Genomic DNA, 13103 nt, shown 5'->3' on the forward strand with positions numbered 1-13103 from the left:
AGCTCTTTTATTTGGAGTCTTTGATAATTTTAAAGGATAGATGGATTCCCAGAATAAAAATGTTTCAGAACTCTAGCTCTAAGTGAATTAAATCTGATCTGAAAATAAAAATACAATGTATTTTGATTGCCATTAAAAGCACTTTTCCTAAAATAAGCTTTAGGAAACTAAAAGAGGGAACTAGAGAGAAGACAAAGAATCCCTTTATGACCTGGTCCAATTGGCACATTTTTCTCATTTTAAGTGACATTTAACTTTCATGGCTGTCAGATATAGCAAAATGTCAGTTCAATTGTGCATAGTTACATATAACTATTTGGTTCCTTAAATCAAGAGCTTGTAATGAAATTTTGAAATATTATTACCTGTTAATACAACAGTGACAGTGACTAAGTTCCAAACAGAAAACACAATGAAAGAATGATCTCCAATTCAAGTATGACAATTTTTTTTCTAGTAAGTGGAAGAAAGCATGGTGAATCAACAAGTAAACTATGAGCTGTTTTGCTCCTAATACATGTATGTGCATTGTAATGTCATATCTGAATTGTACCTAAAAACTTTTAAATGACACGCATGCACACACTATACACTCAAATGCTATATAAAAATCAAAACTGATGTCATTGTTATCTAACTGAACAAGAATTAATACTATTGAGTTACAAAACACATATGCTACTTGCTTTTCAGTTACTGGGCTACCAAAGGATATTCAAACAATTATGCAAGAAACTCTGCTATGTAAAAGCTACAACACCTCTTTATCTCATTATCATTTAAATGCTAAATCCTCTATTATCGAGGTAAATTGGGTTTAAAATAGAATGTTTTAAGCAGAGGAGCAAAAAATAAGGTTAAACAGAGTAAGGAAACTGAGCTTCAATTCGTGGTATAAAGCTTGCTAGGATGTGGATTGATCTTTGGATATACTAAAAATGCCAGAGCCTCTGACATGCCCTACAGAGTAAATAGACTGATCTGGAACAAAAATTATGTGAAACAGCTGGTAAGTGACAGAAGAAATGCGCATTGGACCACCAGTCTGTCATAAATTGCACTTTTAATCAGAAAGCATCTGTCTTTTCATTTCCTTTTCAGCAATCTCTGCATTGTATTTACTCTGCACAGAATGCCTCTCCTAACAGGTGCAACGATGTTTACAAATTGAAAACCTCATTTAAATGAAGCGTACAACTAGAGACATTTCAATTAACAGGGCAATATTTTATGTGAAGAAATAATTCTAACATTTGGCCAATTCACAGATAGCTTTGCATTTGTGAAATTTAATTACTGAAAAATTAGAGTACAGACACCAAGAAAAGCTGTAAGTGAAAGTTGCTTCAAGCAATCTTATGCAATATTAGCATCTAGAGAAGCTATAGGGAAACGGTATTGGTGAGAAAATGGCCAGCATGAGATATTTGGAATAGAGATGATAAAATGTCATACTTAATCAAAAAATAATTTTAGAATAATGTCACAAATGTCCATAAAAACTAACTGTTATGGCACTAGTTTATTTTCCTACAGTTAAATATTATTTTCTATTATCCTTATTCACTTTTTGAAATTGAATCTAACAGAGTCGTAATCAATTTTGCCAGATTAAAAACAAATGGCAGAACTACTAAGGTTTGCATTATAATCACCCGAATATACTTCCAATAGATAATTTCTCAAAAACCTAAGAATAATCATAAAATTATTTCACTTAGGACAAATATATAATTATTAAAGTGAAAGGAACTATAGAATTATCCATTTCAATTATTTACTCAACATGAATGTAGACATGATGAATCCAGTTCTACAGGGTAAAGACAGGCAATCTAGGGAATACAAGTCTGGTAGAACATGCAGTCCTTTAGGTTGATCATTCATGTCCTAATTTTTGAGAGAAATAGATGTTGAAGAAATACCATTCTTAATTGCTCTCCAGGAAAAACAATATGGTAGATTATTTAATAAAGAGCATGGGAAGCTAGTGAGGAATACACAATTTAGCCAATTGTGTCCATGGAAAAAAGAACCCAGTGTTTCCAGAAATCCAAGTTTTTGATAAAGCGCAGAGCAAGTAAAATATATCTGCAGATGGGATCATGCCCTTGGGCTGCCAATTTACAACCTTTAGTGTAATGCTAGAGGACATGAGCTTGCTGTTAAACAGATCCAAGGTAAACTTCTGTCTTGGCCATTTATTAGTTTTATGACCTTGGATAAGCTTGTAGACATTAAGCTTCACTTCACCCACAACAACCAAGAACATAGTGTTAATAATAATAGCTCTTTCACAGGGATACTGTAAGTATGAATGATACGAGGTAAAAATACAGCACAGTAAGTACTCAATAGGTGGAAGAGATTATTTTAAATATTATTATATATGTAACATATATAATACATAAATATTACATGCATTTTTAAATCTAATTTAAAATTTATGAAAAAACTCTACTTTTCTTATACACTTTACTAATTAACATAAGGTAATTCTTTATATCATGAATAAGGCCTTTAAATGTTCACAACTCTTCTTCATATACAGAAATATTTACTATAAGATAACACAGAAAGCAAACGTTAGCTGTTCTTTGGAAAGTTCACCACACAAAATTAACTCATCTTGGGCATTCATATTTTGTAAAGGACAAATACATTTTTAAAAATGTTCCACGCTAAAGCAATATAAACAAGGTCATTTGTTATAATATAAAGCATCAAGGATTCTCTTGTAATTGCTTACTAGAGACAAATATAATAAAAAATGATTTTGATGGGGGGAGTTAGACAGGCTGGGCATAATTTGAAAAGCCAATTGGCTTCTTTAGGCTAAGCTAGAAGATCGACTTTGGTCTCAGGGGTTGCAGGGACGATAGTCCCTTCCTAGAACTTCACCGCTCCTGGTTTCCAAATCTCAGATCCCCCTGCTGCTCCTAATCAAATGCCACCTCTTCTGCTTTAGAAGCTTGTTTTCCTTAACAATTAATAAGATCTTCCCTCCTCATAATGCATTCTCATCTAAAATGTTTAGAAATACCCCCACTAATTGTTAGACCCACAATCAGACAATAATAATTACAATGACAGCTATAGCTAGGGTGGATAGAGGCCTAATGACATGCTCGATGTTAGCTAAGCCCTTTACATGCACAGTATCACTTATCTTTATCATGGCTCTAGGAAGTACATTCCATAAATGTATCATGGTTCCTCATTTCTAAAGTAATTCTGGATGAAGTTAAATCATTCGTCTGCTAAGTATCAGAATCAAGAGTCAACTGTTAGTCCCATTCTTAAGGTTATACTGTACTGATTCTCGAAATTCTTGGCTTAAAACTCAACCAAGATGAATGAGACCTGTAAGGAATAAAAACCAGCATTCAATGCATTGACGTGACGAAAGTTGGAAGGGCTCAGATGTGGAAATGATAAAGGATGTTACCAAATATCAAGTAGAAAAAGAAAAAATAAATTAATTTCTTAAAACACCAATTTCATGAAAGTATACACAGTGGACTTGCATCTCTACACATGTATCTCATTTCCAAACAATACCTTATGAAAATCCAAGTGTAAAAAACTGATAAATTACATGATTATTTTTACATCACCTAAGAATATACCTCACTGCAGTAGGACTCACCCAGAGTTTCTCCCTCTATAAATTTAAGATGTTAGTGATCATTAGCTGTTTATAGAGGAGCTAAGGTGTACACAGGCAGTGGGGATCTGGTATAGAGAAACATAAAACTAAGTATTGCTCAAAGCTATCAGAAATTAAGATATTAAAAATAAGAAGTTGAGCTTATAAAATATGACTTAAGTACAACTTTTCAAGGACATGTATGATTGAAGAACAAAGCAAGTTTTCCTCTATTTTCCAGCCACCATTTTGTTAATATAAAAATTAGTTCAAGCAGACCACCCTGGATGCTGGTTAAAGAGCTTCCTGAAAGGTATGCACAGTTTGGTAAAAGAAGGTAGAATATTTCAACTGGTTTATATCTACAGAGAAAGGGTTTCCTCTCACATAATTCTGAGAAAGATTAAAATGCTTGAAGTTCAGTAAATGGATAAACACTGACATAAGGTAAATCATGCGTATGTGATATACTTTAGGAGCAGGAACCTCCTATCTTCACAGAAAATGTATAGTTTTAGGAAGGCCAATCATTGACAAACGCTGGGTAGCTAATCCATAGGACACATTAATATACAGCATATGAAATGCATTTTCCTTTGGGCAGGGAGAGGAGAATCTATGGCACATGTCACCTGTTTCCGTGAATACAGAAGATGACAACTATGTTTTAATGATAAAGCAATGACTGCAAATTTTTTGTTTCAAAGCACACAGTGAAAATGTGAGTGACAGTATAAATCTTTTTAAATTGAATTCAACACTATTGAAAAGAGCTGATGTTTTCAAATACTGTTACGAAGCCCCTGAATAACAAAAATAACTCTGTAAATGAACCAGCTTCCTACAGTGACTTTTTGATTAAAAAGACAAATAGCCAGGATAAAATCAAATTCTGCATGTCTGGACTTTGTGTGTGTGGGCGGAGGGGGGTTGAATTTTCAGAAACAATCACCTGTACTGCCTTGGTGTCCTCATACACAAACTGCACAGTGGGAACTCCAAGGTAGTTGATGAAATAATCCGCGTCACCTTGTATCTGTACAGAACTGACATTGGTTTCCAGGCACTGAGCTCTTCTGGAACAGTTGAGTTTATTTTTCTGAAAAACATAATTTCAATTGTTAGCACAAACTAAGCTTCTCGGGGCATTCCTAAATCAATGCCACTTAAAATGTGGTCCGTAGCTCAGCTGCATCGATGTCACCCAGGAACTTACTGAAAATACAATGCTCAGGCTCCACCCAAGCCCACCTGATGGGAACCTTCTGCGATGGAGCCCAGGGACCTGTGTTGCCACACTCCCCTACGATTCTGGATTCTGATGCTCCCTGAAATGTGACTAGTGCTGATAACTGCTTGCTTTTGTTGCTTCAAAAGCATTTTTATCATGTCATTATTATGAACTGTAATAACTCCAATTTTAAAAAGACTTTATCTATTTATTTTTAGAGAGATGGGAAAGGAGGGTGAAAAAAAGAGAGGTAAATATCAATTGGTTTCCTCTCGTTAGTTCCCTGAGCAGGGACCAAAAACACACAACCCAGGCATGTGGCCTGATAGAGAATCTAACCGGTGACCTTGTGCTCTGAGGAATGATGCCCAACCATCTGAGCCACACTGGTCAGGGTTAAACTTAAATTTAAAATATTTTTAAAGTATGTGAGTCCTTTAAAAAGGTTTATTTTTAGTGAGTCTTTTTAAGTTTTTTTTTTTTAGTTTTTCCATAAATTTATAGGACGGATTAGTAGGATATAACTCCATTATTCTAATTTTTTTTTAAACGCAGAAAATATTTTTTACATTTTGTCTTTTTTTAAAGATTTTATTTATTTATCTTTAGAGGAGAAGGGAAGGAGAGAGGGAGAGAAACATCAGTGTATGGTTGCCTCTCATGCGTCCCCTGCTGGGAACTGGCCTGCAACCCAGACATGTGCCCTGACTGGGAATCTAATCGTGGTTGCTTGATTCCCAGGCCCGCGCTCAATCCACTGAGCTACACCAGCCAGGGCAACATTTTGTCTTAAAAGCACATTCTCACATGTTTGAAGAATATATGCCAACTCTGTGAGCCATCAAGAACCACATACCTAAGTGCAAACTCTGGGGAAGTATAAGGAGGTAGACTATTATTTCTTAAACTAAGAGTTGCATGCAAAACAAATGACAGTAGTTTTATAAAAATAGAAACATCATAAAAACAAAAAGCAATTAAGTGCTTCTATAATTAATGTTGACTAAAATACATTCCTTAATAAAATTTCCAAGAATTTAGAATTTTAAAAAAGATTTGATTCATTTACCTTTAGAGGGGGAGGGAAGGAGATAGGGAGAGAAACATCAATGTGTGGTTGCCTCTCATGCACCCCCTGCTGGGAACTGGCCTGCAACCCAGGCATGTGCCCTCACTAGGAATCAAACTGCGATAGTTTGGTTCACAGGCCCACACTCAATTGACTGAGCTACACAAGCCAGGGCCAAAAATCTAGAATTTTAGAGATGGTGCTGTCTTACGTATGAAACAGAGAAGAATACCAATCACCTCAGCATTATCACAAGGGGGGTGAGCAATAACACGAGAACACCACGTGTAATAGGCAGAAAGTACAGGGTAGAGAAAAAGGTGGTTTACAGTTGTGAGTATGCAGAACATAGAGTTTATTCTTATATTATTATGTATTAATTATTGTATTATTTTCCACACAAACAACTCTAAACCTATGTTTGTCCCACCCTATATGTATTCTCAGTATACATTTGTCACTAAATCAAAAGCCAATGGATTCTTCAACCCTCCCTAACCACTATGCTTCTGTGGCAAAATACAATTTTAAAAGTTGTTTTAAATATAACCTATAGAAAGATATAAAAACATGCAGTTTAATATTCATAAAATAAATTATTCCAACTTTTTCAAGTACAGTGCTAGAGTTTTCAAGTATATAATAATGTTTTGACACCTATCCAATTTTCTTTGAAGGCCTCATAAAAAGGATCTTTGCAACAAAGTTGAAATCAATTAAAATGGAGAGCCTGTGTGAGTGTTTATTAACAGGGCAAGGTTTCTGCTCAATGTTATTTACAAATATCTTGGGTAATTAAGCACTTTGCAAATACAATGGAAAGTGAAAAGAGTGTTCTACCACACAGTCTAATCAGTAGCAACCTAATGCTTTTTACGATTACTCCCACCAGCTTGCATCTTCCAAAAGCCCAGTTTTCTGAAAAGAGAGTTAATCTTTCACCTTCTGATATACGCCTGTGGTTTTAAATACTTCTGGAGATTTCACACCTAGAACAGTTTCGGCAGAGTATTGACTATTTCCAAAGAAGAGCTACCCTTAAGTAGTAAATAATGAAAACCGAAGAAATTACTTTATATCACATAATAATTACCAAGAAGTCCCGAGAGAACCAGGTGTTACAAACTGGCACCTGTGAAGGTATTGCTTTAGCCAGAATCTACATTAATTTGAATGTCCTGGTCAGGCAAGGAACTGACCAATGTCCCATCACTAGGGTCACACGCTCAGCCTGTTTCAGATCATCTGCAGAGGCACTTGAATTTCTGAACCCTAAACACTTGCACTCTTACACGTTGTTAATGAAGATTTCATAGAATCTGGTCTTTTCTTTCCCCAAATGCCTAACCAATGAAATGAAAAACATTTAAGTGATCCACTTTGCCTTCACTGCAGCCGTATCTATGTCTTCTTGAGAAATTGTATGTATTCTACTCAACCTCAATAAAAATGTACATTTGGCTTTACTCTCATTTTGCATGTATAATTCTTAATATTCACTATAAATGTCAGCCACATTTCTTACCCAGCATTTTTTTCTCAACAAAAAAAATGGCATGGGTCAAAATGGGTGATTCTAAATTCTACAATAAGTTTATGTGGATGAATTAAATGAAAAATACATAAGTATTATTTATATATAAATAAATAAAATATCTGATACTATTTTCATTCAGTCATTGCTATTATATAATAGCTTCCTTCTAACAAAAAGTACTAGTTTTTCATACATGCAAGTTCCTGACAAGGCACAGATGATCTCATTCCAATCAATGCTTGATTTCTTTGATGCAATAGTTACACAAAGATGAGTTCTCATTTGGCCTCAGCTTTGTATTGATTCAGGATATTCTATCTGAAGGCAGTACAATTCTCTTCTATTCTCTCTGTGCCTGCCATGGTGCTCCCAACATACAGCTTTAATATTTTCACTGCAGTCTGTGATCTCTTACGCATTAATGTAATGATTACTGCATCATTTCTTTCCATGTTTTCTGCTTTTCAAGCAAACCACAAGGGCAATCCTAAAAGTTGGATTACATACCTCATTTATTGAAAAGTCTATCTTTTTTCTAAAGGTTTGTATTGACAGCTTGTTCGTATATAAATTCCTTTTGCAAACCGACTAAGATAGCAACAGAGTGAACATTATCTAGAATTGTTTTCAAATTATATTTTGAAGGTTAGAGCTGTTGAACCACATCTATGGTGCTACATATGGCTTACATACAGAGAGAGGAAGAGTGTAGGACAACAGGGTTGTGTGGCCCCCGGGATAGCTGGGCCTGGAGCTGGAAACCCTTGGGTCCTTGAGCCTTATGTCAGAGTTAAGCCCACATGAAGGGTACAGACTTCAAGAAAATCAATTCAACGCTGGAGGCTTCAGGAACAACACAGACCTCCCTGAAAAGTCTTCCTGGGGCCTGTTCCTTACCTACTGAGGCCTGAGTGTGTCTGTAAATTCCTGCTAAGGACTCACCTCCTTAGCCTACAGGGTATCCCCGCCCCTCTCTCCCGCCACCTCCTTCTCCACTGCCTACTCTCCTGATTTAACCAGAGACGAGAAGAGAAAACACAGGACCCTCGAACCTATATCCATTTTGTTCTTCTGTGCTTTTGTTTCTAACTAGTCTCAGAGAAAAAAATGGGATAAAAAGAACCCAGATTTGATCCCCACCCCATGTCCTTTGGGTTGCAGGCCAGTGCCCAGCAGGGGATGCATGAGAAGCAACCACACATTTATGTTTCTCTCCCTCTGTCCTTCCCTTCCCCTCTAAAGATAAATAAATAAAATCTTTAAAAAATAGTCTTGCACAAATTATTGATCCAAAATCTATATTCCATTGTAATATGAATTGTTTTCCCACACAACACTTCAGTGGTTTATAACAGATCTATATCAGTTAGTAGATGCTGATCTACTACACCCTTGAAAACCCTAACCTCTGAGAGGGAAGTAAAAATAAATATTCATGTCCTTCATTTTACTAGGAGTTAGCTACCATGGGAGAAAGATGGCTGGTAACAAATTTGTACAGGTCAATTAATTTTTTAAATCTATTTACAAGGCTGAGTAAATTCAAATTAAGTATTTCATCCAAGGAGTTCAAAATGTTCCATACTTAATGTTTGGTAACAAGCATTTTTTATTCCAGTTCATAAAATAAGCAAGTTCAGGCAGAATTGTAGTTATGCCACTTAACTTCCTATCACAAGTCTGTTGAAGGCTTGAAATGAAATCACCATCTCAATCACAAGGCTGTTGCTCTTTACAAGTACATTTTGAGGCTGAAAGGCAAAACCTTATAGTAAGTAATCATAAGTGAATATAAAGAAATTAGGTCAAACTTGTGTTAATTGAGTAGCAATACCAAGACACATTGACAAGTGTCTAAAGTGTTTAAAAATCTGTTTAATAATTTAAACATTGTATTTCTCCTACCCTCTCCTTTTCCCTACATGTGTATGTATCCACATAACATAAGAAATCTAAATTAATGACTTATTCTAAAAGTATGAAAAATGTAGCATTCAAAGTAAATGTACCATAATCTACACACTAAAGCAAAATATATCCTTTTCTTTCATTTCCATGTTAATCTTGTAACTTCCGTGTGTAGAAACCATTTATGTCCCTGATTTTCATGGTGTTCATAATAATGTTGCAATCATGATTAATGATGCCTATGTTATTTTAAAAATAATTTTTCATGATAGGCCCCAAGATGGTTCATTTTGTGTCAACTTGACTGGGCCACCATCAGGTGTCCAGATGTGTGGCCAAATATCATTACGAATGTCTCTGGGAGGGAGATTTTTGGATGAAGTTAACATTTGGATTGATAGACTGACTAAAGCAGATTGCCTACCCTGATGTGAATGGTTTTTAAGGTATGAAAAGAACAAAAAGAAAGTCCTTGCCAGGAGTAATGGGAAATTCCTCCTGCTTCACTGTCTTTAGCTGAGATATTGGTCTTTCCTTTCTTTGGACTCAACTAAAACATCTGTTCTTGCGTCTCAAGTCAGACAGGTTTGGAAGTATAATTTACATCAACTCTCTTAGGTTTCCAGCTTGCCAACTGTAGATCCTGAGGTTTCTCAGCCTCTATGACTGTGTGAGCCAATTTCTTATAATACATTTCTTTTATATATTTTATTGGTTCCATTTCTCTAAAGAGAAATTCACTTTTGTGTTTAAGAAATTTTCATCAGAATGAGTGAAAAATTAAACTTTAAAATAATGGTGGTGAGATGAGCTGTTTTTTGGTTTGTTTATTTAACTGGAGGTAGTTTCACAACATTTTAGTATCCCATTTTCATTTAGAACTTACAAACATTATTCCAGGCAACCTGAAAGTGTCAGCAGGCAAGGAATCATAGAGAAATCATTACGTTTTGAAACTGGAAAGAACCTGCAAGTCCTAACTCCAAAGATTTTCATCCTGAGAGCCACAGAAAAATTTTAGAGATCTGTGAACATGGTAAAACACAAACAATTGCATTTTAATTTTTATTTGCTTCTAATTGAAGTTTAACATTGTATTCAGATATGAAGTATGCCACAAACCCAACAGTACTGCAGTAACGATGACCTTGTAACCAAAGGAACTCAGGCATTTTCATATCATGTTTCAGCTGTTGTGTGTAAACTCATTCCTAATTTTAAACGATGGTGGTTATGAGACACTTGCTGAATTTAGTTGTTTAATGTGTTAATTTTAAAAAGCTTACATATTACTAAAATGAAAATTTGTGTTTTAATATTCAGAGAACTGCAGTTTGATATAAAGACAAATCAATAAATATCTTGCAATGCCTTCATTAAAAATTAACTTGAGTAGGGGAAGAAAATTAGTTTTTATCTTATTATAAAAATGTAATTTTCCATCCATGAAATGTGATTTTCAAAATCTCCAGTGTCAGAAGGTTTTTGATAGAAGGTTTTTAACCTCAGATAGAAGGTTAAATAACCTACTTCAGAGTGTTTGCAAAGTATTCTCAGCTTTAAATAGTGAAGGATTGTTATTCCTCTAAAACACACAAGTAGAATTGCTAAATTAAAAAATCACTCTAATTTTCTTCTCACTCTACTAATTTTTAAAACTCCAATCTTGTTCTAGGATGTGTAGAAATGTTACTTTATGTTTGAAACACTTTCAAATTAGATTTAAACTAATAAATGCTTTAAAGATTATGCTGCATGCATAAAAATGGAGAATGAGGATATTGCCCTTGTTTTCATTGTTTATTTTTTAATTTTTATTTTTTGATTTGATCTTTATTCTATTTTTTCCTTTACCCTGTAGCCTCCTTATGCCTTCTCCGCTCCCCCCCCAGGAATCACCACACTATTATCCATGTCTATGAGTCCTTTTCCTTTTTTTGCTCAATTCTTCTACCCCCTAACTGTCCTTCCTCCCCACCGCTAGTTGTCACTTGCTCTCCATCTGAGTCTGTCCCCATTTATTTGACAGTTCAATTTGTTCATTAGATTTCACATATGAGTGAGATCAAATGTATTTGTCTTTCTCTGACTGGCTTATTTCACTTAATATAATGTTCTCCAGGTATAGCCATACTGTAGCAAAGGGTAAATATTTCTTCTTTTTTACAGCCCAGTAATATTCCATTATGTAATGTCCCATAGTTGTTTTATTCACTTGTCTGTTAATGGACACTCAGGCTGCTTCCATATTTTGGCAATTGTAAATGCTGCTGCAGTGAACATAAAGGTGCTTATGGAAACAAAAACTGTGTTCATGGATAGGAAGATTTAACATCATTAAAATGTCTGTACTACCCAAAGCATTCTATAGATTCTATGCAATTCCAATGACATATTTCACAGACCTAGAACAAATATTTCAAAAATTTATATGGAACTACCAAAGGCCCCACATAGCAATAATGATTCTCAGATAGAAAGAAAGAAGAAAATTGGAGGAATCACACTACCTAATATCAAACTATACTGTATACATCCACAGTAATCAAAACAGTATGGTACTGGCATAAAAACAGATACAAAGATCTGTTGAACAGAATAGAGAATCCTGAAATAAACCCACACCTTTACAGTCAATTCATATGCAACAGATGAAGCAAGCAAGCACATACAATGGGGTAAAGATAGTTTATTCAATAAATGGTGGAAGAATTGGACAGATACATGCAGAAAATGAAACTAAACCACCTTCTTATACCATACACAATAATAAATTCAAAATGGATGATAGACTTAAATGTTAGACCTAAAACCATTACAATCCTAAAAGAAAACAAAGGCAGCAGAATCTCAGGCATTGCTCGTAGAAATTTTTATTGGATATATCTCCCAGGCAAGGAACAAAAGGAAAAAATGGGACTACATCAAACTAAAAAGGTTTTGCACAGTAAAGGGAATGTTCAACAAATAAAAAGACAACCCACAGAAGAGGAGAATATAGTCAGTGATATATCTCCTAAAGGGGTTAATATCCAAAATTCATTACAAAATTTTGAAACTCAACACCAAAAATATTTAAAAACGGGCAAAGGAACTGCATAGACACTTTCCCAAGTAGACATACAGGTGGCCAATAAACAGAGAAAACATGCTCAATGTCACCAACCATCAGAGAGAGTCAAACTAAAGCACGATGAGATAGCATCTCACACCTGTCAGAACAGCCATCATAAACAAAGCAACACACACCAAGTTCTGGTGAGAATGTGGAGAAAGGGAAATCTTTCTGCACTGTTGGTGGGCATGCAAACTGGGGCAGCCACTGTGGCAAGTAGTATGGAGTTACCTGAAAATATTAAAAATGGGTCTGCCTTTTGACCCAGCAATCCCACTTCTGGGAATACGCCCATGGATCCCAAAACACTAATTTGAAAGAATGTGGCCTTGTTTTTATTCTAACTTCTAAGTGATGTGTCCTCACCCACTCTGCTTCTTTTCCCTTTCCTCTTCCCTGACCAACTTAAGCTCTAAACCAAGCAGGCTCATGGTGGCAGAAGAGCTATTTCTTCTTTATTTCTCTTCACTTAAGTCTGTGTGACAACAGAAAACAGATGTGTTATTTTAAAACTAAAAATATTCACATTTCAACCAAACTGCTGTATTTGAATAAAAATCCCTACTAATATAAGATACCACAGGGTATCTTATA

General features: G+C 35.1%; 1 protein-coding gene across 5 annotated transcripts in view; it reads right to left on the reverse strand.

Annotated features, from left to right (window-relative positions):
• Positions 1-13103, reverse strand: part of NAALADL2 (N-acetylated alpha-linked acidic dipeptidase like 2) — a 1140409-nt gene that overhangs the window by 195756 nt on the left and 931550 nt on the right. For all 5 annotated transcript variants that reach the window (XM_053657983.1, XM_053657979.1, XM_053657982.1 and 2 more), the window contains one exon: positions 4602-4748. In XM_053657983.1, coding sequence (XP_053513958.1) covers positions 4602-4748 — 147 coding nt within the window. The remainder of the gene's footprint in view (positions 1-4601; positions 4749-13103) is intronic.

The sequence above is a fragment of the Artibeus jamaicensis genome, unplaced genomic scaffold, assembly GCF_021234435.1.
Source record: "Artibeus jamaicensis isolate MK-2021 breed Jamaican fruit bat unplaced genomic scaffold, CSHL_Jam_final scaffold_474, whole genome shotgun sequence".
Lineage (NCBI taxonomy): Eukaryota > Metazoa > Chordata > Mammalia > Chiroptera > Phyllostomidae > Artibeus > Artibeus jamaicensis.